The sequence below is a fragment of the Clinocottus analis genome, unplaced genomic scaffold (assembly GCF_023055335.1).
Source record: "Clinocottus analis isolate CAN_PGR_092001 unplaced genomic scaffold, fCliAna1.0.p SCAF_6, whole genome shotgun sequence".
Lineage (NCBI taxonomy): Eukaryota > Metazoa > Chordata > Actinopteri > Perciformes > Cottidae > Clinocottus > Clinocottus analis.
Window position 1 is genome coordinate 12,901,056 of NW_027176218.1, and position 23,009 is coordinate 12,924,064.

At 40.2% G+C, this 23,009-nt stretch overlaps 3 protein-coding genes across 4 annotated transcripts; 2 read left to right on the forward strand and 1 right to left on the reverse strand.

Annotated features, from left to right (window-relative positions):
* The first annotated feature begins 869 nt into the window (after positions 1 to 869).
* LOC137803750 (zona pellucida sperm-binding protein 4-like) lies at positions 870 to 3,888 on the forward strand. The gene is made up of 8 exons (XM_068602467.1): positions 870 to 1,524; positions 1,625 to 1,809; positions 1,897 to 1,994; positions 2,757 to 2,917; positions 2,993 to 3,185; positions 3,371 to 3,518; positions 3,601 to 3,676; positions 3,758 to 3,888. The coding sequence occupies exons 1-8, from the start codon at positions 870 to 872 to the stop codon at positions 3,886 to 3,888; spliced, it is 1,647 nt and encodes a 548-aa protein (XP_068458568.1).
* A 2,422-nt stretch (positions 3,889 to 6,310) lies between these two features.
* Positions 6,311 to 10,260, reverse strand: tmem263 (transmembrane protein 263). 2 transcript variants are annotated; one of them, XM_068602204.1, is made up of 3 exons: positions 10,102 to 10,260; positions 8,692 to 8,762; positions 6,311 to 7,957 (listed from the first exon to the last, which is right to left on the reverse strand). In XM_068602204.1, exons 2-3 carry the CDS (start codon positions 8,756 to 8,758, stop codon positions 7,635 to 7,637), a joined length of 390 nt encoding a protein of 129 aa, XP_068458305.1. In that variant the 5' UTR covers positions 8,759 to 8,762; positions 10,102 to 10,260; the 3' UTR covers positions 6,311 to 7,634. The 2 variants fall into 2 exon arrangements, with proteins under 2 accessions (XP_068458305.1, XP_068458304.1); XM_068602203.1 differs by having other exon boundaries at positions 10,097 to 10,260.
* An 854-nt stretch (positions 10,261 to 11,114) lies between these two features.
* On the forward strand, positions 11,115 to 20,079 carry si:dkey-103i16.6 (uncharacterized protein LOC557125 homolog). The gene is made up of 8 exons (XM_068602907.1): positions 11,115 to 11,355; positions 16,054 to 16,282; positions 17,366 to 17,584; positions 17,755 to 17,987; positions 18,320 to 18,420; positions 18,516 to 18,677; positions 18,786 to 18,998; positions 19,572 to 20,079. Exons 2-8 carry the CDS (start codon positions 16,062 to 16,064, stop codon positions 19,755 to 19,757), a joined length of 1,335 nt encoding a protein of 444 aa, XP_068459008.1. The 5' UTR covers positions 11,115 to 11,355; positions 16,054 to 16,061; the 3' UTR covers positions 19,758 to 20,079.
* Positions 20,080 to 23,009: the final 2,930 nt, after the last annotated feature.

Below are 23,009 nucleotides of genomic sequence, written 5' to 3' on the forward strand. Positions count from 1 at the left end.
ATTAAGGAGCGTTCTTCCCCCATAGGGGGGACTTGGGGTCCAAGAGGTTTAAAAGTGAAGCTGTTGTTCTGCATACTATCAAAGCCTGCATTGGTTAAATTGTGGGTCATGCAGCATCTACCTAAGTAGCATTCACAATATCTTTCCCATTGTTAAGTAGTAAAGTACTTATGTGGACAGATCAAATGTTAAGGGCAGGATGTATACACCTGTATGTTTTGTGACCACGCTGACCGAGCATTCCTTTTGTCTGCCGCTGCCTAAAGCATCATGTTCCAATACAGCCACCACTCTTTGTCAGTCCCTATAACTCTGTGACTTGGTGTTTACTTCTACAGACTCTTGCAACTCGATTAAGGTTAAGGTAAATTTGCCACCACACCAGTTATTATAACTAGATCATCATTAAAAAATCGTTAAAAGCTCCTCTGCTTAAGGAACTGCAACATGGTTATGTTTAAAATAATGTGTTCACAAGGCACACGTTATGACAAACTTTGTTTCAGAGAAAAAGATCAATATGTTTGCCATTGTGAACTAGCAAAATAAACATTTGGAGACAAATGGCTCTTGAGGTCACAAAGACCTTTAAAAAATGTGACCTGATCTAATTGAACACGTGTCTGATCTTGTGAAGTTGCCAAAAGGCTTATCAAATCACCCCCTAATCAACATACAAAAACATTACATAATACAGCTCTGAAGCTTTTATGTGGCTATTGAAAAGATGGGAAGCTGTAATTGGTGGTTATTCTGTCTCAGAGGAGGGTTTTTTTTTAAACATCAAGCCTAGTCATGTATAAATGCTGCAGCATATACAACACATGTTGTACTCTTGGTGACTGTCCAGGTCAAACTGCTATTGAACCATGGCAAAGCACTGGGGTGTCGCCTTGTTCGTGGCACTAGCACTGCTAGCATGCTTAGTTGGGACAGAGGTAGAGGCTCAGGACCAAGGGATGATGAACCTTCCTGAAAAGAACACTGAACAACAGGACTATCACCATGACCATGGCTATCGCCGCGGCCGCCGCCGCGGCTATGCCCGCCGCCGCGGCCATGGCCGTCGCCGTGGCCATGGCCATGGCCATGGCGGTCATTCAAGTCTTTACGGTTCTACAGTGCTTACCGGTGCTACAACAGGTTCCGGTGCTGTAGGTCTTGCCGCTGCTACAGCGCTTACCAGTACTGGTACTGGTACAACAGGTATTAGTAGTATGATGCTTCTCGCTGCTACATCAGGTTCCGGTTCTGCAGTGGCTATAGGTGCTACAATGCTTAACAGTAATACATTATTGGACAGACCTAATTTGGCAATCAGTAATCAGCAGCAGCAACAGAACCCTCAAACGCCACAGAGACCTCACATTTCCAACCCAATGTTGTCAAAGCCTCCTCCTGCCGAGAGTTGTGAAGTGTCAAAAAGCACGAGAGTCCCTTGTGGACTTCCTGACATCACTGCTGATGGATGCAAAGACATAAACTGCTGTTTTGATGGCCGACAGTGCTACTATGGAAAGGCAGGTGAGTTTTGAAAAGAATTTCATGCAATGGACCGTAATGGAGGACGCAAAAAAGGTGTTCTACATATTTAACCTGTCAATGCTTGTTTTTCTGCCACCAGTGACCGTTCAGTGCACCAAAGACGGCCATTTCATTGTTGTAGTGGCGAGAGATGCCACGCTGCCCAACATTGACCTCGATTCAATCTCACTGTTGAGCAACGATCCAGGCTGTTCAGATGTTGACTCTAATTCAGACTTTGCCATCTATTACTTTCCTGTTACCTCGTGTGGCACCGTTGTTTTGGTAAGACCTTGAGTTTATCAACTTTTTCACTGGATAAAAACAGTCAAGTTTTTACCCCATAATGTCTTTTTCTTTTACATTTTGTAGGAGGAGCCTGGTGTTATAATCTATGAGAACAAAATGTTCTCCTCATATGAAGTGGAAACCGGGCCTCGTGGAGCCATTACCAGAGACAGTCACTATGAGTAGGTGATGCTTTTTTAACCCTTCTAGTCTGTGGCCGGCAACAGGAAGTAACATGTGAACTAATTTTAAAGCGGTGTTTTCTTTGGAAATAATTTGTTTGGGTTGTAAAAAAAAAAAGTATTAGTGTAGTTTCTACAAGTTCTGCCACTTGCTAGCCCACCTAAACCCCCCACTAAAGGCCACTTATTTCTTTCCTGTCCCCACAAACACAAAGAACAGTGGGAAAAGAACAGACAGAAGGCCATTCTTGGAGGAAACAGTTTAATAGCTGCCTGTAAAAGCCGCCTGGATGTGTGAGGAGTGCAAGATTGAGTTATGTCTTCAGCTGGACAGGAACTGCTTCAAGGAGTTAAACAAATCTCTAAAACGCCTGGACATGGACACATATAAAAGCCTATAACATGACACTAAATGCTCTATGCAAACAAAACTGTTTGAGAAGATGCACAATAGGTTAAATTTCATTTCTGCAATCTCAAAAGCTTTGGTCATGTTCAAGAGAAATATGATGAAAATTCAAAAATGTTTCTTTACTTTTTATGTTTTACACAGTGTTTTAAGCTTTTATAACATATAATAATGACAAATGATTGCCAGACTTTGTAAGTTACATTTCTCCTGAAAAAGGAACAAATATAAATGAAACAAAAAAGACCAGGCGGACTGTCATCATTACAGATCTAAAAGGGTTTAAAAACTATTTGGTAATATCTAAATAACAGATCTGACCAAGCAACATAATGCCAGTTTTCTCTTTTTAGATTATTCTTCCAGGCTAGGTACATTGGCACTACTGTTCAAACTGTGGTTGCAGAAGTATTACCGTTATCAACTCCTCCTCTACCAGTTGCTGCTCTGGGACCCATCAGAGTGGAACTGAGGTTGGGTAATGGACAATGCATGTCAAAGGGTTGTAATGAAGGTAAGTGAATGTCGGCTTGGCAGCAGTGCTGTGTTTGTAGATGGCTGTCATACTAACTGGTCCCTGCTCTCACAGTGGACGCGGCCTATACCTCGTGCTACACGGAGGCTGACTATCCTGTGACCAAAGTACTGAGGGAACCTGTGTACGTGGAGGTTCAACTCGTGGAAAAGACTGATCCCAACCTTGTTCTGACTCTTGGTCGCTGTTGGGCGACCACAGGCCCCAACCCTCACAGTCTGCCCCAGTGGGACATTCTGAAAGACGGGTAACTAAAACACCAATTTAACACTCTTCTCCTGTTTAAAACAACATGTTCAACCATTTTTATCAGAGTTTACACTTCTGCTCATTAGGATAAGTGAAAGAGAAATGACTGCTATGAAATCACTGGCTTCCCTATTTAATTGAATTACAGAGGAGTTGCTTTGATGCCATTTTCTTTTCATCCAGGTGTCCATACAGGAATGATAACTACTTGTCCTCACTGGTTCCAGTCGGCCCCTCCTCTGGTCTGGACTTACCCAGTCACTACAGACGTTTCTTGTTCAAAATGTTTACCTTTGTTGACCCCAATTCAATGCAACCTATGAAGGAACAGGTAATAATTTAATCCACTGATGATAAACTGATTCAACAACATATGTGTGTACTGCTCTGCTTACATGCTTTTCTTTGTTCAGGTGTACATTCACTGCAGTACAGCTGTGTGCACTCCTGCAGCGGGCTACTCCTGTGAACCAATATGCTACAGAAAAAGTAAGAAATGAATTTATAATCTGCAGAATTAAAGGAGCAAAATGCACATAAATCTGACCATGTTTGTTTGTCTATTTGTAGGGAGAGATGTCACGGCTGTGGACCAGACACATCCTGAGTCGATGGTTGTGGTTTCTGTAGGACCAGTGAGCATGGTTGCCTCTGCGGAGACAACAGCAGTGTCAAACTCAAGACTTTGGCCACGATTATGAAGTAAAAGATTTACATAAGAAATACTTTATATTGTTATGATTGCAAAAAATACTACAAAAAAAAAAAAAAATTGATCCTCAAAAATATTGTAGACATATTTTTAATAAAATATATTGGCTTTGATTTTCGGCAAATACTTTGATAACTTGTGTGCAGAACACTTTTCTAATTGTTAACTGTTAGGGATGTCATACAAACAAGGTTCCACTGGCAGTAATATTTCATGGTTCTTCTGAAAAAAAAAATATAACAAACATTTCTATTTTCATTTCAAGCACGTAAAGTGCCCAACCCTCGTCTCTCTCTCACTATTTCTCTGCACAGGCAGCCAAATTTTCCTGCTGCTTTTCCTGCTTCTGTTAGAGTCTAACAGAAGCAGGAAAAGCAGCAGAGGGATAAACAATCACCATTTACAGGAGCCATTTAGCGTTGTTCATGATTTTGGCGCCACCTGGGCTCATTGTAAATTTCTCAACTTTGATGGTAAACTCTGTCTCCCTAAGCATCTCTTTTCTCACTATGACAATTTATCGTGCAGCAAAGACCAAGCGACAAGGGTATGGTTGAAAATATTACAACAAATTGGTTCACTGAAGGTTTTTTGGCTTATGCACAGAAACACAAACTTGCATCGTCTGTGCCCGACAATGGAGGCAGACCGGTTAAAGTCTCCAGACCCTTTTGAACATATAATGATGGATTTCATTGAGCCAACATCATTGGAAGGTGAAAAGGTTCCTGCACCTACAGACTCACTCACTGACTCAGGTGAAAACGTATGTGCATACAACAGGAAGAGTGAACCAAGCACAACTTCTGTTATATGACACATAGACAGGGCATATATTAAGGGCAGGATGTATACACCTGTATGTTTTGTGACCACGCTGACTGAGCATTCCCTTTGTCTGCCGCTGCCTGAAGCATCATGTTCCAATCCAGCCACCACTCTGGTCCCTTCCTATAACTCTGTGACTTGGTGTTTACTTCTACAGACTCTTGCAACTCTGTATAACAGTGCCTCTTCTTGTAAGCATGAATTATGTCCTAGAAAAATTCTGTTTTACGATATACATAATTTCAGCCTAAAAAGACTCAATGGTAAGTGGGTCTACGTAATTTGCCACCACATCAGTTATTATAACTAGATCATAAAATACTTTCCCCTTATGTATCTGTTAACTACTAAGCTACAATAGTTATGTAATACTGTATATATTATGTAATACATCTAGAAAAGTCTTCCTAGATTGAAATATGTATTTTGGCTCGCATTAATCTTCAAAGCATGTTTGTCTTGCAGTAGATTAAAAAAAATCCTCTATTTAGGAAACTGCATCATATTATTTGTATTACATCCGGCCGCCCTGACATACATTTTCCCTGAGTAAATTATGTTTTGTGTGTTCAGGAAGTGAATGTGCAGAGAGAGACCAGAAGGCAAGTTGTGTGTGTTGTCTTTTGCATGAGCAAATAAATGCTGAAAAAAATCATTGTTTGAGTCGACTTCCTTCATGCCCTTTTCACAGAGTTACACAGAACTGTTTCTTGAGTGAACACAGCACAGCCTGTGAGGGGTAAAAGTGTTTCCCTTTCTACCAGTAGATGGCAGTAGAAGTGTATTCAAACCATACCTTTTATTATAATTACTTGTGTCTCGTTTATTGATACAGATGTATTTAACTCTCTTTATTTTCTCAGGTATATGATGTTTATGGTTAATCTGCAACTTAGTTGTATACATCATGTGTTTACTTGTTTTAACAGTGTCATTTTAAAACAAAACATTTCTTAAAGGAAGAGTGAGCATGTGTTGTTTATTAAGTAATAAATAATTACAATTAAATAAATGAAAAGACAGTTGGTTTAGTCTTATTAAACAGCTCATCAGTGGACCTTTCTTAATTTACCACCCAGTCAAGCACCACCGGTGCTTCACCTTCAATACTACATCATCACTGCACCATCATCACTGGTACTGTCATTCAACAGTAAAGATGTTTAAATAGGAGAAGAGAGCAAAGAATCAGGCCTGAAATGTTTTTGGGCTTCAGGTCTTTGACACTTTTGAAAGTCTTATTGGTGATTTTAACTTTTGACATTTTGTCTTTTCTTGTACTTGATCCATATACCTTTTTTCTTTTTATTGTAAAAATATAAGTAAAACTGGTTTGTACATTCTGACAAAAGTCCAGTCTTGCTCATCTCTAAAACTGCCTTTGTACGTTTTTTCGACTAAACTATGAAAATAACTCTGGTTGATTTAACAATAAATATTTGATATTTACCTTGATCAACTTAAGGTAAATTAAACTAAAGAACATAGTGAAATCTCTTTGGTAAAAGAAAACAACAGACGCAAAAAAGTAATATTATATTGTTTGGATTCATAAGAAGTGATGCAACACGATATATGCACAGTCTTCAGCATATGTTTTATTTTAACACGTTCTGAATATTGCCATGTTTAAAAAAATATCATTGAACAAACTTTCAAACATCTTGCAACACTGATTTAACAAAACCTTTGAAAGCTTAGTTCTGTAACATGAGACTTGAATGACATTTTACAGTTTACGGTCAATTTACAAAAATGCTTTTTTTCATTATATGTAGTCCAGGTTTCGCCACTTAAAATGCACTTGACACTTGAATATAAACTCAAAAATGCAGCTTTTAGGTTGCTAAAACAACATGGAGAAGCATTTGGGGAACGTTTGGATTGAGAACTAATCCTTTGATACATTGAGAAAGATATATGCCATTATGAAGCACCTGTGTCCAAAGAATATATGTTGACATGTTGACTTGTATTTGAGAGTGACATTAACACATCAAAGTAACTATCAAAATATATAGTAAGTCAAAATACGTTCCACATATAAAATGGTATTCATAGTGAATCAATTAACACTACAACTGGAAGTTCAGTTAATTACAATCAAAATACTTTCATATTGTAACAATATTTATTGTAACATATCCCATTCTGTATCAAAGGTCTCACTCACCTTTTATTGTGGTGGCAATATAACCACAAGAGGGCAATGTGAATTCAGAGGAAAACTGAAACCGTCACATAAATTCACCAGTGAAAGATCCACAGTCCAGTCAGCAGGTGGTTTAGATGATAAACTGGACTTTACTTCAAAGATCACATCTTTGATCACAAGTGTTTGTTCATTTGTGCAAGCTGAACAGCGGTGATTAACTCAACAAAAGCTAATTTAGTCACAATGTACACATTTTCGGATCCATGTCAGTTAACAGCAAAACACCTCTTTGTCAGTAACAGATTGATCAATGATTGTCTCGCAAGTGAGTCTTTAAGAGCTTTTCTCCTCTGGAACCAAAGTTAACTTAAGTGGCAAGTACAACAGTGAAAACAGTGTTGTCACTTATTATCAAAAAGGAAACAAGGACATTTTATTTGAATAAATTCAGGCACTGGTGATATTAGTGTGTTTCCTTTAACAGAGCAGGAAAGTCTTTGTTAGTTCATGCTTTTTGGGTCCTGGCCACTTAAGGTATGAACATGGGTTTACCAACCATTAATAAAGAGAACCTAAAGAAGAAAAAACAAAGACTCCCTTCACCAAAACCATGTACACTAAACTTTTGAGTCCTCTGTGACTCTTTTCCTGCTCATGACTGCGAACACAGAAAACAGCACAGTGCGAGCCATAACACCTCAGCTGTGTGAGTTTACTCTCCTCCTCGCTCTCTCTCTCGCCCTCTCTCCCCGTCAGTCAGACTTGTCTTTCTTTTTGCCTCCTCCGATGGGAACTTTGCTGTACACAGCGGAACCAACAGCAGTCACTCCTCCGGCTACAGCGCACACACCTCCTTTGACCAGACCCACTCCAATCCCAGGTAGAGCAACGACAGAGCTGACCGTGGTCTTGGTGAGGTCCAGACTCTTTCCTCCTATCCACGTCACACCGCCTACAGTCGCTCCTAAAGCTCCCTTGGTGGCGCCATACAAGCCCCCCGCCAACCTGCCGAACATGCCCGGCTGTGCCTGAGGATGGCCCTTGTTGTCGTTGTCGTCGTCGTCGTTGTTGTCATCTGGTTAAAACAACAAAAGCAACATTTAAAGATACAATACTTTGCTTCTAAATAAGTAAAGGGAAGAAAATTCTTCAAACTTAGGCTGCAACAAAAATATTTACTTTTCACTTAACCATAATCATTCTTCTAGTCTGGGATCAAAACAGTTGCCGATTAATTTTCTGCAGATGGACTCATTGATAATTAACGCATTTCAGCTCTACTCCAAAACTATTGCATCTTCACAGGCCTTTACCAGACGTTTATGTCGCTTAACCGTGGTACACAAGATGCTGCTAAACTGTCCATGACACTACCGATGATTATTTTCATTGATTAATTGGTTTGTTGTTCTTCTTTTTTAACTATTTGAATAGTGACAGTGAAAAATGTCAACCAAAATTTCTAAATATTCAATTTACAATAACATAAAAACAAAGAAAATTAAGAGTTAGATGATATAAGTTGTTGTTATTGCTGCTTAATTGTCTGTTCACCATCACTTGATTAATCAACGGTTTCTTCTTTACTTAATTTAGATGCTTGTTGCAACTGCTCTTTAAAATCAGCAAATATTACGTTTACCAGAAGCTGACTGCAGAAGAGCCAATCTCTATGTAAAATCAATAATCGTGTTTCCATATAATTAGTCGCACATTCAGGTATTTTTCTGAAAACAGGATCCAAAACATTTGAACACATTGGGGTCAATAAAGAGAAACTTGTCAGAGGACCTTTGCAGCTAAACGTACCTGTAGCTGCTGGCTCATCGTTGAGGTATGCAGGCATGTCCTCAGGCACCTGCTCTGCCTGACTCATCTCTCTGCAAAAATAAATTATACAATAACCAACAGATATGCAGTGTTGGGAACTATAGGAAAAGAGATTCTGTGTAACATAAAAGTTTTCCTTCTGGCATCTTTATGTAATTTCTGGTATGATCTACACTCTGCTAGAGATATGTGTCTGTGCTTGTTGTTGCATATATTTCTGTGTGTGTATGGTGGTCCTTGTTCCACCTGGTGTATGAGCTGCTCCAACATTCGCACTATAAATGTGACAAAGCTACATGATGTAACAACATACAAAAGTCTTTATTGCAAAACAGCTGAAACACTGACAGTTTGAAGAGAAATGGGATAGAATTGTGTAAGGACAACAACAGGAGCTTGCTTTGGGTGTGCTGTTGATCCTGAAACAAGGCAGACCTGTTCACGATCTGCCACAGAGCTGTACAACAGGTTAAAAACACACGGAAAACACTGAATATCTCAATTTAAAACAACCGATCCTGAAAGAAATAATAATAATTTAGCAGTAGTCTTCTGAGCTTTGGGAAACAAAGATAAACAACGACACACTGAGAGCTTGAAAGGATGTACTCCATCTCTTTGTATGAACGATCACACGAATTGCTCGAAATAACGTTATGTGTGTGTTAGCCATTAATCTGTAAAGTTTTTTGTTTTTTTTGGTTCTTAGAGAGTCAAAAGGTGCCTTGTTGTGAAGTTATGAAATAGCTCAGACAGCGTTATTCCTTCGGTCAAAGCGTTTATGAAGTAAACGAGGAAACAAAGGGGTGTGTTTGGCACCTTTAAGTGATCGGACACTGCATTATCTCATGCATATCCCCGTCAGGTTCACATTAAACACATCAAAACAAGTAGCTGGCCGAGGCCCCAGCTAAACCCACAACGTTTGCTTTGGTGGAAAACTGTGTTTACGTGGACGTTGTGACTCGAGCTAACGTTACCTAACGTAGAGGCGACTAAAACACACACTTCAATTAAAAGTTGACTACATTTTGCCACACAATTTCACACGGGGCTGCCTCGCGTCAAGAGCTAGAAATGGTTGGACGTTGTAATTAACACGGCGAACTATGTGGTTGTTTTGCCTTTTGTCGCCATAACTAGCTGATTGGTAATCGACTAAGCGGAGACACCCAGACGCGTCACGTCTTCCCTGAAACACGAACCAGCTTTAACGCGGGTTTCTCCACCGATCGGCTTTCATTAGTGTTTATATTTATGTCCCGATGATCGAGGGACTTTGAAACGGATACGTGCGAGGTACCGCGGCTCGTATTTAGTGGCTCTGCAAGCTCCAGTTGCTTGTCTCTCATTACACAAACTGAACCAACACGGACCTACTTACCTTACTTTTTATCAGACCGGGTCCAGTGTAATGTTACTGTGCGCTATGTGCGGGACTTTCTGCGCAAAACTGAAGCTTATCAGGCAGCGACACGGCCTCTGACGATGTAGCTGCTGGTGGTTGAGATGACTTGTGTTGTCTGTCTGGCTATATCGTGAGGAGGACCTCAGTCTCCACCCATAAACACACACAGAGGTAACACACACAGGATGAAGCTCCGGCTGCCGGCTGCCTTTATGAAAACACATGCACACACAGCTGTTATTGTCTGGATGGTAGTAGCCTGCTATTGTTCAATAGTTTAGATTATGCGCGACTATGGGGGCTTTTATTATAGTGTGTTTATTTATTCAATTCAGAATGAGTGAAGATGTGATGGTTGTGATTAGGGACAACTGTGGAAAGTATCGCAGTAATCAGAAGATTAAAGATAAGATAAGAAGGCCTTATATTGTTCATCACTTTGGCGGGAGAGGACACTGGAGCGACAACACCAAAACAACGTCGACCCCTTAAAGCGGAAGTGACGTACATCCTCCATGAATGGCTCTCAACCAAAGATCGTCTCTTCAATGAGCGTTACCCGATAGTATTTAGGGAACACAACAAAACGTCGAATTGAGATTAATTCTCGTGATGAAAATGTGTTAAAGTCGACAGGACTGGATTACCGACAGGAAACTGCTCCGGGACTGCAGCATAAAACGATTACCAACCAGAGGAACTACAAATACACACACTACTGTATTTGTAAAATACACATTGTATGCAAACATATCCACACAAAACTTACACTATGCATTCTATAAATTATTTAATAAATACACATTGACGTTAATGTGTTTAGTAAAACCTGTGCATTTCATATTACGACAAATCCAAATGTCTGCAGTGAAAAAGGCCTTTTGAATTAAACTTAGCACCACGTGACTCCAACTCTTGTTTCCCGCCTGTATTCGCAATGATTTATTTAATAGCCGGAAATACTCGCAGAGTGACAGCTCTTTCCTCTAAAACTGCCAATTTAGAAAGCATGCGTGTGAGAAGAATGAGCCCTCGTTGTTTCTCCTGAATCAGATGTTGACCTGGCTGCAGCGGATGGAGGGCTACAAGCGCAGAGTTTAGAGATAAAGAAGTAAAGCGAGTTTCCTTTTGGATTTGAAACGTCTCGAGTGGCTCAACACAATCTGTCTGTCTTTCTGTCTCGCTGTCGTCGACGTCTGCTCAGCATTCAAAAGTTCCGCCTTCTGGAAAGACAGGTAGCTAATCACAATGACGTGAGCCCCATTCTCTCGATACCTGCCTATTGTTGTTGTTGTTATTATTATTATTGACCTGGGGATGTAGACGACCTTCTTTTTAGTAGCATTGCCTTCCTTCAGAGTGAAGCTACATTCACCTACATCCCGGTATCTTATTTTTTTGTGTTTCATGTTTTGATTGTTTGAGCCAGAGTCTGTTTACCTCACGTGACTCAGTTTGAGGAAGAAGGCCGCTTTCCTCTCATGATGCGCTGTTACGTTTTCCATTTAACTTTGGTTTCCCTTGGAGTTTCATTGTGCACTAAGAGTTTGACACCAGATGAACGTTTTCACATCTATCTGCATGCTGAAAGTGTTACGTTTCTCTGTGCTTGTGCTTCTCTGCGCTCGCCCTTAACTATCAAAATATGATATGCTGTATATAGATAGATGGCTAGATAGATGTGACAGTATATTCATATTCAGGTCATGGATTTTTCCCAGTGAGATAAACGATGATTAAGGTATTATTTATGTTGTACACTGTGTCTGGTGGGGATCTTTAATGCAACTAGATCCAGTAATGCTTGTTCTTGTGTCACAATTGCACACAATCTTTCTAAATCGGCTCAATCTCTTAAATATTGATTTATGAAATAAACCAACAACTGTATACAATGTTAAAACTATTGTTGTCCACATTTGTCTTTTTAAATATAATGAATGGAGTCATCATATCTAAGTCTGTTACAATTACCGTGAAGCATGTGGCATTGGTTGTTTTCCAAAATGGAAAGATGATTTTCAAGTGTAATGAGATTTTGTTTCCAGCAGGTGTCAGTGTGGCCTCACTTTTAGTAAATCCTGTGTCAGACTGACTGACTGCAAGTCAATTTATTTTATTTCAGCACATGCAAAAGTTTTTCTCAAAAACCAGATTTTTTTCACACTGTTGTGTCCTCAACAACACACTTTGCTTACGTGCAAGGAAATGGAAAAGGAAATGGAAATGGCCCTTTTAATCTTACAAAAAGAGGATAAAACTGTTGAAGGCTCATTTTGTAACCAAGAATGAGCATTGGCGTAGTTAATTAATCAATTAGTCATTTTACAATTATAATAAAATAAATAATAATAAAATAATAAAATAATATTTTAAGAACCATTTTTTTGTTAAAGGTGTTTTTCAAGCAAGAATAAATAGATACAAAAATGGTGGCTGTTTTAATACTATTAACATGTATATATCAATTAATATCATTGTGCGTCACAAAACAAGCAACATTTTAATTTTGAAAACCAAACGGTTACTCGATAAATCTAAAAACTAATTAATTAACGAATGAAAAAATATGGTTGTTGTAGCCCTCGATGACTTTAATTAAGCTGACAGCTTTAATTCCCCCTGTCACATTGCTTGTTTTGTTGTGTCATTATCTACTATAAGGTTTTTGTCAGGAAGAGAGTGGACCTGTGCTTTCACTGTTTATTTTCAGACCCCGTTCTCTCAATGAATCTTGTTGTACAATTAAAATCCCACCCCATTATTGGTGGACTGGTGTTTAATTACGGCTGGTGAAGTCCTCAGAGGGCCAACGGGCCACGAGGAGACATTAGTTAACCATCGACCCGCTGCGCAGAATCGTCTCTCCACCACCCACCTCTCCTCTTTGTGAGCAAACAATATACCAACACAAATTAGGACTCACTGCTTTGTGTCAATTGCGAGTCCAACAAAGATGCTACACAGAGTGATATGTCATTAGGGAGCAGGTGGGGAGGGACGACATCGAGCTGTCGGCTCTCCAACTATGAAGAGGTCCCCATGGCGACCGGGCTGCGTGTTGCCATTTCTGTGTCATTGGAGAGGAGAGCGGGATCAAAGTCTGCTGTCCTCAATGTCCCCGAGATGGAGGGTCAAATGCTGCGGCTGCAGGGGGAAAACAGACCGGATATAGACCCGATCTACGATAGACCTGATCTAGAATAGACCTGATCTGGAATAGACCTGATCTACAATGCACATAATCTATAATAGACATAATCTACAATAGACATAATCTATAATATACCTGATCTAGATTGCATTTATAAATCGTGAGAACTGCAAATTTGTCCATTTTTAATGAACATTCCTGAGCAGTTTTTACTGCTTGAATAGTTTTAAGAGATGCATGTTTGATAAATCACAAGCACGTTATTAAAAACATATGCACACGTTAAATACTTTATAAATGAGACCCAATACATGCATTTTGAGTTTTTTCCTCATCAGTTAAACACACAGAATGCATAATTCTTCATATTAGATGACATGTGATCAGAAGGCTACAAGTATCAGAACAATCAAACATTCAGGCTCTCTCACGTTGAATAAAAGACTCTTTTGAGTGTTTCAACTCTTTATTTTAATTTAGTTATACGTTGGATTTATAGCACTGGACCGAAAAGTGTAAACAACTCTCTAAAATATGGCTTTTGGTGTTAACAGAGAAAATTAACTGGATCACTACATTTCAAAATTCATATTTATTTTTAAAAATTTGGACCCAATAAAAAGTTCTTTGGATCATTTATTTAAGCAAAAATGTCAAATGAGCAAGTGGTCTTAATAAATAGACTGTGGGTTGGTACAAAACAAGTCATTTCATAATTTCAAGATGTTGCTTTGGAAAATTGTACAAGGCATTTTAATGGGTGCTGAAATTGAATTGAACTTCTTTTGCTTTGTGTTGAGCGGTGAACGTCAATGAGAAGCTGCTGTTGCTTTCTTGTTGTTTCAACACAAACGTTTCTCCTGCGGCTCCCAGCCTCTAAGGTTGTAAAAGGATTATCCATTAGCCTGACTTTTTGGTGTGGTAATAGCGAGCACCGAGGTGTGCCCAGTGTTGTCGGACTGTCCTAATGAGATAACTGTAACCCTCATATGAGCAGCTACACTCCTGGTGGTCCGGCACTGGGACACACTCATCTTTTCGACTGGGAGAGCTGCGAGACCAAGCGGCGTGAAAGGCCAAATAAAAGGGGCTCTCAAATCCTTTTTAAGCTCCTTGTCATTCATACAGGGATTTATTTGTCATTAAAGAATGACATTAGTATCACATCTAGACTGTTTTTGATCAGATACCAGAAGTGGACATTTAACACAAAAAGTAACATTATCAGCTTTAATTAGTTTTAGGTTGCTGCTGACCGTTTCTTATGACCGGTTGTAACCCGCTGCTTCCTCCACCTCGCTGCAGTTTTCACTGACACACACAGACTGCTGTGTTTTCTCTAGATATCTAAGTTTCTCTTATTTCTCATTTCTTTCCCACGACTCAGGTTTAATTCAGTAAATCCATAATATCCACGGAGGAATGCACCTGTCTTCTATATTTGTTGTTCTAGGTTTGTATTTGTATCTTTTCCTGCATGTGAAACTTTTCCGGATCCGATTAGAGGATCTGCTGCTACACCACAACTTGTGTGCGTGAGACCTTAATAACCGGGCCGGTGATTTATTGCCTGTTCTCAGCAGTCTCTCTTTGAGAGGAGTCCGGACAAAAGCAAAGACCCTCACCCCGCTGTGTTAATGGTTCTTTAGGATGTGCAGGGAGGGGAAAACAGAGGTAAAGTGGGGGCTTCAGCTTTTAAGGAGACAAAGTGAAAGAAGATTGAGTGGCTAAAATAAAAGTAGCCCAGAGAAGTTTAGATTTTTAACATGGTTTAAAGGGTTGTCTGTCGTTAGAAGTTTTAGTCCTGGTCATAACACCTTTTCTTAAAATGTTGATGGAGCAATTCAAGAAAAGCTTTGAGACATCAGCAGCCCAAAGGCTGGACGTTTTCAAAGGCTGGACGTTTTCATGATTGTTTTCTGACTGCTCTGTAAGCCTTCAGTGACCCCTCTCCTCGTCTCTTGTTCCCTCCGGAGGGCGATAAGGTGCTTCGGGAGAAAAGCTTGTCTTATCTCCCCGCTGCCCTCTGAAGCGGTCATGTTTTATGGGTTGTAGCTCTTTTGTTTCCTTGTTCGCGGCCTCGACCTGATCACTCACACTCATTCCTCATGGAAGTTGTTTGAAGGCCTAGAATAGCTTTGGAAAAGCCCCCCCTCCCCCCATCTCCTTTATTGAATCCCGCCTCTGTATCATTTATCTCTAGACCCCCTTCCTCCCCTTTTCCCTCAGTTTGAGGGGGCCGTTAGGGGGCATCCTCTTTTCTCACCCAGCTGGGTTTGTTGACACACAGTCAATCTACGGTTCCCTTTCACCTCTGCCACCACTCTTTTTAACTCCCCACCCCTCCGCTCTACCCTCCGCTTTCCCTCAACAGTAAAGCTGCCACAGCTGTGGACTGTATTAGCATAGCTGCTGAGGGGCACAGGGGGGTTGCTAGATATATTGCAGCCATTACCTTTTGTTCAACAGTTGGCAGTTTTAAAACATTTCAGCTCCTCTCTGTGCAAAGGGAGTGAAGAGAAAAGGATGATTTCAGTGTAACAGCTTTTTAAATACGGAAAGAGGGAGAGGAGGGAGACAAATGGAAAGCAAATCGTTGAAAACAAGTTAATATCTAATTAGTGGAGTAGAAAAAAAGGGTATTTAGAATATTTTTTTAATTTAAAAGACAGTTGGACGAATTTCACTTTGTGCTGGTAACGCAGAGGTAAGACATGTGTATATATGGCTCATAAATAATGTTTAATTTAGGCTGAATAATTTGTCTTGCTGTCAACAGGTGTTGGGATGAACAGGTCCAGATCCAGCTGGGATAAAAAAGCCCCCCAGCCTCCAGTCACTAGGATGACCCGCAGCTCCAGCTCCCAGACCAGGCCCACCGAGCCTGCTGAGACCCGGGACGCCGGGCCCGGTCCCTACGGGAAACAACGAAGGAAGCAGACAGACTCTGCTTTGGCCCAGGACCTCAGTCAGATGAGTGTGAGCAGACAGGACAGTTTACCTCCAAGGTGGGGACATGTTGCAGTAACCTTTACTTAGTTTTCTATTGATGTATAAATGATGAAGTTTAGGAAACATCACAGCAGTCAAATATGAGAACATGCATAAGAGCAGGTGGCCACACTGAATAATAAAGAGACACACATGCGCACTAATAAGCACATGCACATACATGTACATGAATACCCACAAACGTGTACATACATGCAACAAACCACAGGCATCTCGGGTACAAATCCCCAGGTAGAAGTGAAAGCAATGTCTATTCCAATATGTGTTCAAAATGGTCCCAGATGATTTTTAAAAGAACATAAGCTTTTGAACATATGTCAAGAAACCTACAGTATGTTCTCGTAAAACTTTGTGCCAGATAGCTAGACACGTGTTTAGTACATGTCTTCTTGTCCTCCTTAGTGTGACAACATTTGCCAGTTGGCACCAAACACAAAGAGCAGCTGAGACTTATGGGAATATCAATATTTGTGCAGCTATCTTGTTGGAGCCAGAGTATCAGACAAATCAAGTGTTGACCTGATGGTGGCGCTAGAGGGAAAGTCAGGGAACCACATTGGTTGCTAAGATTTATCATCTAGGAACCATGAATGTCTGGACAACATTTCGTCTTAGTTGTTTAGATATTTCACTTTGAATCAAAACGGTGGAAGAAATTTCCAAAACTGACATTCACTCCCTAAAACAACTGGAAATATATATATATATTTTTTTCTCAGCCCAGCATTTAAACCCAGGGTCTTGTTTAGTTCATTTGAGATCTCATGCTAGATTTCTTTGAATATATTTGAAGACAACAAGCAGTGCGTGAGGCTACAACTCTCTACTTCACTTTGAGGTCATTGACCTCGGTCCTATTAGAGACACTTTTATAGAAGTGGATTTCATTCAAGCATCAACAGGAAAAGAATAAAAAGAAATGTTCTACTCTTCTTTTTAACAGTACAATCCCTAATTGTCAAGTATCTGAAAAACAAATATTCCTTTGCCTCCGTTAATACATTAACAATTTAATATATGTCAGGGACTGTCCCATATGGAATCAATATGTCTTCATCTTCTCTTGTTCTTCTGGTCAGTAAAGGAAAGATACCCAAAAGCAGCAGTGACCCGATGCAGGCTGGTCAGTCCTCAGGGTCCAGATCTGGTCGGGGCTGTCCGTCTGCATTAGCTGCCAAGTCCTCATCCCAGGGCGGTCTAGCCTCCGTTGCTCGGCTGGTGAAGCTTGGCCGCTGTAAGAACGTGGTGGTGGTGGCCGGAGCTGGAATCAGCACCGCCAGTGGCATCCCAGACTTCAGGTTGGTCCTCTCTTCAACCGTCATCCTCACATTTCTCTTTCCTATTTAATGAGTCTTTCTACCTAATGTGTACAACCTGTGGATGTAGCGACTGTCCAGGAAAATATATACTGCTCTTTAATAAATACATCATCACAATGCCCAAAATGTCTGTATTTCCACATTTTCAGAACCCCGGGGACAGGTCTTTACGCCAACGTGGAGAAGTACAACATCCCTTACCCAGAAGCTATTTTCAACATTGATTACTTCTCCAACGACCCGCAGCCTTTCTTCTCCCTGGCCAAGGCTCTGTATCCCGGCAGCCACCGACCAAACTACATACACTACTTTGTCCGCATGCTTCATCACAAAGGCCTGCTGCTCCGAATGTACACCCAGAACATCGACGGACTGGAGAAACGTGAGTTTTAGTTTACGAAAACTAAAAACAAATGAAACTCCGGGCTCCTGGAAGTGCTTACGTTTTTCTTTACGGGTACAAACATCCAGAGTACAGTGTCACCGTAGATCAAAAGCATTGCCATCACTTCCTCGTACTTATCTACAGTGACATTGTTAACATACATGTAACCAAACAGAATTATTTACTGGATGTAAGCAATAATTTTCTTGCTCACATCCAGTAGTTGTGTAGTAGTGATAGCTGCTCTATCAGTCGGTTTTGCTTCTCAAAATGGATCTCCTCGTTTGCTCTTAACATCCGTTGTAAAAAATTAATAACTTTGTTCACAGTGTGCGGCATCCCAGATGACAAACTTGTGGAAGCTCATGGTAGTTTTGCTACGGCTGCCTGTCACCTGTGCTACACTACGTTCCCTGCTGAGGAGGCTAAGGTATGTCTGAGCACATTGCCCAACAAACATTCAAATTGAACACCGTAATTCACTGCATTTGATGGCGGAGTAATGCTTTTGTGTTTGTTTCGCAGCGTTCCATAATGAATGACAACATCCCGATATGCACTTTCTGTGCCGCAACAGTCAAACCTGACGTTGTATTTTTTGGAGAGGACCTTCCGCAGAAGTATTTCCTCCACACGGCAGACTTCCCCAAAGCAGACCTGCTAATCATTATGGGCACATCATTACAGGTCAACATTTTCTCATATGTATTTAGTACTTCAGAAGGGTTCTCGTACAATTGCCAAGCAGATAAAGTCTGAGCTCAGACATATCTTTCCAAAATATAATTGTTTCAGATTGAGCCATTTGCCAGCCTGGTGAACACGGTGCGCTCCACAGTGCCACGTCTCCTCCTGAACCGACACGCCGTGGGTCCCTTTGAGAAGGTCCCACTGCGGCGAGGAGACCACATGGAGCTTGGTGACCTGGAGGATACAGTGCGGAGGTTTGCCGAAATGCTCAGCTGGAATAATGAGATTGAGGAGCTGATGAGGAGCCAAGAAACATTGGTGGGTTACAGTTTAAACACATTGTTGCAGGTTTTGCAAGCAGTTAAAAAGTCTGTAGGTTCTTGATTAACCTTCAGCTTTTAGGAAATCCAAAGGACAAGTGGGGACCACAGCGCCCTGGTGATGTTTACATGTATAGAAACTTAAGAGTACCCCACTGATGTAGCATTACAATCCTTTAACATTGTCAGACTCGGTGCAGCAGAAACATTCTCTTTTTCATTCCACACATTTTTCCTTGGTGACGACATCACTCATACAAGTCCAATTTGGTCAGAGAGTCCACTGTGTCATGGTAGGAGTGGCCACTAAAGGCTCAAGCTAAGATGCGTGGGCTATAAAGAGCTTTTTTTTACCCCATTGTCAAACTTGTCGTCTTCAGGCTGAAATGTAAGTTACTGGAGGCAGAGTATGAGATTTGAACCAGATTTCACAGAAAGCGTTATACAACTTTGTTCACATGTGCATCAGTATTACCCAACAGCCTTTGATATGTATACATTTGTGGAGTGTCCCTTCTAATGTTCTCTAAGACAATTTTGCTGACTATGGCACTAATTTAACTTTCTGCAGAGCATCCCTACATTGATTAGCAGCCCGTCAGTGAGCGCACAAAACAGAGAAGCTCCAGAGCTTCCGGGTGAAATGGAAACATCCAAGTCCAGACCAGGAGGTCAACGAGCATCTAACAGCGGTGGCGAGGAGACGGACTCCGAGACGGACAGCAAGAGCTCTGCATCATCCTGCCAGAGCAACTGATGCTGCATGTTGAATAAACAATGGCACTGGAGAGGTTTGAGTTCTTCTCGCCTTAGTTCACACTCAGACCGATCTCCGGTAATTGTATACACACACGTTACTTTTCAATTGGTTATTTCCGGCTTGTGGCAAAATGTTTTTGTTTCGCATTGGAGTGAAAGTGCATCTTACCTCTACATCTGGAAGTGGCAGTGTGTCATGGTTATGTCTGTTCATATGTAGACCAAATAATCTGTTTATCAAGCTACAAATAAACATATTTAAAGCACTTATATTTTATTCTACGTCCCATCTCAGTAAACTTGTTAATGTTTTATATCAGCACAACACTGTATTTTAAACAATGTTTAATAAAAGTATTGTGTAAATTTAATATTATTTTGTCCTTGTTTTAATGAAGTATATGTAGTTTGGGCCCAAAACCATCAACTAATCATCTTCTCCCGTGTATTACAACACAGTTTAGTAGCCCACAAAGAAGTCATTATCATGTTATAAATGTCATACGAGAATAACCACCTCACAGCCTCCAGCAATCTAGTTTCAGGATGCATCTGAATGAATCTGCCCAGAATGTCATCACTTCATCATTTTTATCCTTTTATATATTTGTGTGAAATTGGCATATTCATTCTTGAGTTAAGGCCAAACATCTTTTTTGTTTTGTGACCTAAGCCACAATATTTCTACTCAGTTCACCTTTGAGTGCAAGTGGACAATCATGACTAGTTTTAGAATATTTTCGGAGATATTGCTTCCACAAGATCAGGCCTTGAGGTCACTGACCTTGATATTTGACCTCTGACGTCTAATCAGTTCATTGTTAAAACCAGACATTTGTGCCAAATTTGAAAAAGTTCAGTCCAGACGTTAGTGTCTAAATAAATAAACATATGGAAGTCACAATGGCATAAAAACATTTGAATAGTTGCAGTAAATCCTGAAATTCAAAATATTGCGTCAAAGTCTTTTCGAGAAGTCAACTCCAGATAATTTAAATGTTCCTGTCGTTCTACTGAACTGTGTATTGCATGTGTGAGTAGGTGATAGCTGGGATTCACAGGTCAGCTAATCTCTATTAAACGAATGACGTGGCATAGATTCTTGTAATAATTACACATTCTCTCTGGTAAAAGCAATATTTATTTTCTCTGGATTGTAATCAGCAATTTGTTATAATAGAACAAACTGTGACGTAACAAACATGCAGCTTTTACATTAAATTAAATTTAACCAACAAAAAGAAATATTAATCAGTTTATACAGACAGTGGGTTTGTGTAATATAAATACAGTTTATACCTGTGGATTTGTATAAAATTTGCAAAAAAGAAAATTAATCTAGAAAAAAAACCTGTCACTGAGAACTGATTTAACAGCATGCAGATTTGGCAAAGTTAAAATGGATTGGAAAACAATCATTGCCGTTTTTCGAGTCCACAACAGAAATTCAGCATTTGTGGTGTTTGATTAACAGATTGTTTCTGATCATACACATCACATGCTAAAATCTCTCTGTATATAGTCATCATTTTAAATGACAAAGCAGGAAACCAACAGGCCTGAATTCAGCAGGTTTGCGACTAACTGATAATTACACAACTAAACAACCAAACAACCAGCCCCGTTCCCATTTGCTGTAAAAAATAATAAAAAAAATGTCACAAGAAAGAGAAGAGCAAATCAAGCATTTCCATTACCTGGTTTGGAGCAAATAAACTCAGATACAGCATAGTTTAGTCAGACGTTGGCTGCAGAGGCGACACAAGGCATAACCTGCCAGTGAACTGAGTAGAAGAAGAGTTTTAAGAACCGGAAATCAAACAAGTCTCTTTGGCCATGTAACCCAACCACGAGAGAAAAGGGAGGACGAGAAACCGGAATTTGTTTCAATTGGTTTTTTAATTGTTCCATCATGTCAGCTACTACTGCCATATGTCCATATATAAAAATAAGTATTAACATGTTATGGGAATATCCAAGAAAACGCTGACAGTAGAAACAGCTCATCAGTCAATTGTGTTAAACGTCAATTATGTCCAAATTTATTCAGCAATAGTTTTTCAATGATCCGTTTACCAAATTGATTCTCCTCCGACAAAAAAGGTAGAAACAACCTCATGAAAGTGTAAAACTTGACTTTCCATCAGCTTTTCTAATGTGATAAATCAAGGTGTGCATACAAATATGTGAATGGAGACAAAACTGTGAGCTGTGAGTTCAATCTGTCCACAGGGACTCTGATCTCTAAATAACCTGTCCATCCATCCTTTGGTCCACACTGGACACAGGCCTCGTGACTTCAAAACAATTACTATGTGCGCTGTAAACAGTTTTCAATCATTTCATGTCTAAATGTGTGTGTATAGTGTGCTCTTCGGTCATCTAGATATACAGCGTGAAGAAAATCATCATGTAGCAGAAAGAATGTAACGTAGAAAAAGAAAAACTAAACCACGAGTAAAGGAATGATTTACAGACTGAGTGACACTTACCAACCCATTACAACAGTGCTTTCAGTGAGACGCATACGATCCAGCAAAGAATTATATTATTACCTCTTTTTTTTTTTACTTGGGAAGGTGCATGGAGGCCTCGTGTGCATCATGATGCCACTTTCTGTCACGCATCCAGTCCGCTTCAGACAATCTGTTACTGCTGCAACACGGCCCCTGAAGTGTCCTGGCACATGAGGAGCTGTGTCTCAGTTCAGAGCTGGATCACCAGAGGTTTTTTAGACTGAAGACGGAATAACGGGCCAACATATATTATAATTTTGCTTGAACTAGATCAGACTTAAACTCGCAGATAAATAGAAGTTACATGGACACATTTATCATCAACCTGATACGCTAATTGCTAGTTGTGCCACATTTTGTACACGCAAACTTTAAAATGCTGCATGTAGAATTGACGATGAGCGGCAATTGATAGACAGAGACAGAATTTTCGTTCCTAATTTCTTTTTCTACATTGAGGCAATCCACAGACAGAATTGCGAACACAGGGAAGTGAAGAGACGGTGAGCGAGCGAGAAACACGTACGGCTGTTTCTACAACTCTCATCCAGCTGATTTTAGAGAATTGTTTGTAGGTAATAGTGCTATATTCAGTTTTTTTATGAATGATTCTCTGATTCATTACCACATTTTCCCATCACTACGACGGCTCCAAGCTCCTTAAATCAAACGGTGGACTATTCGGGGTCACGCCTTGGATAGTCACGACTATAGATCCACACATTGAACTGATA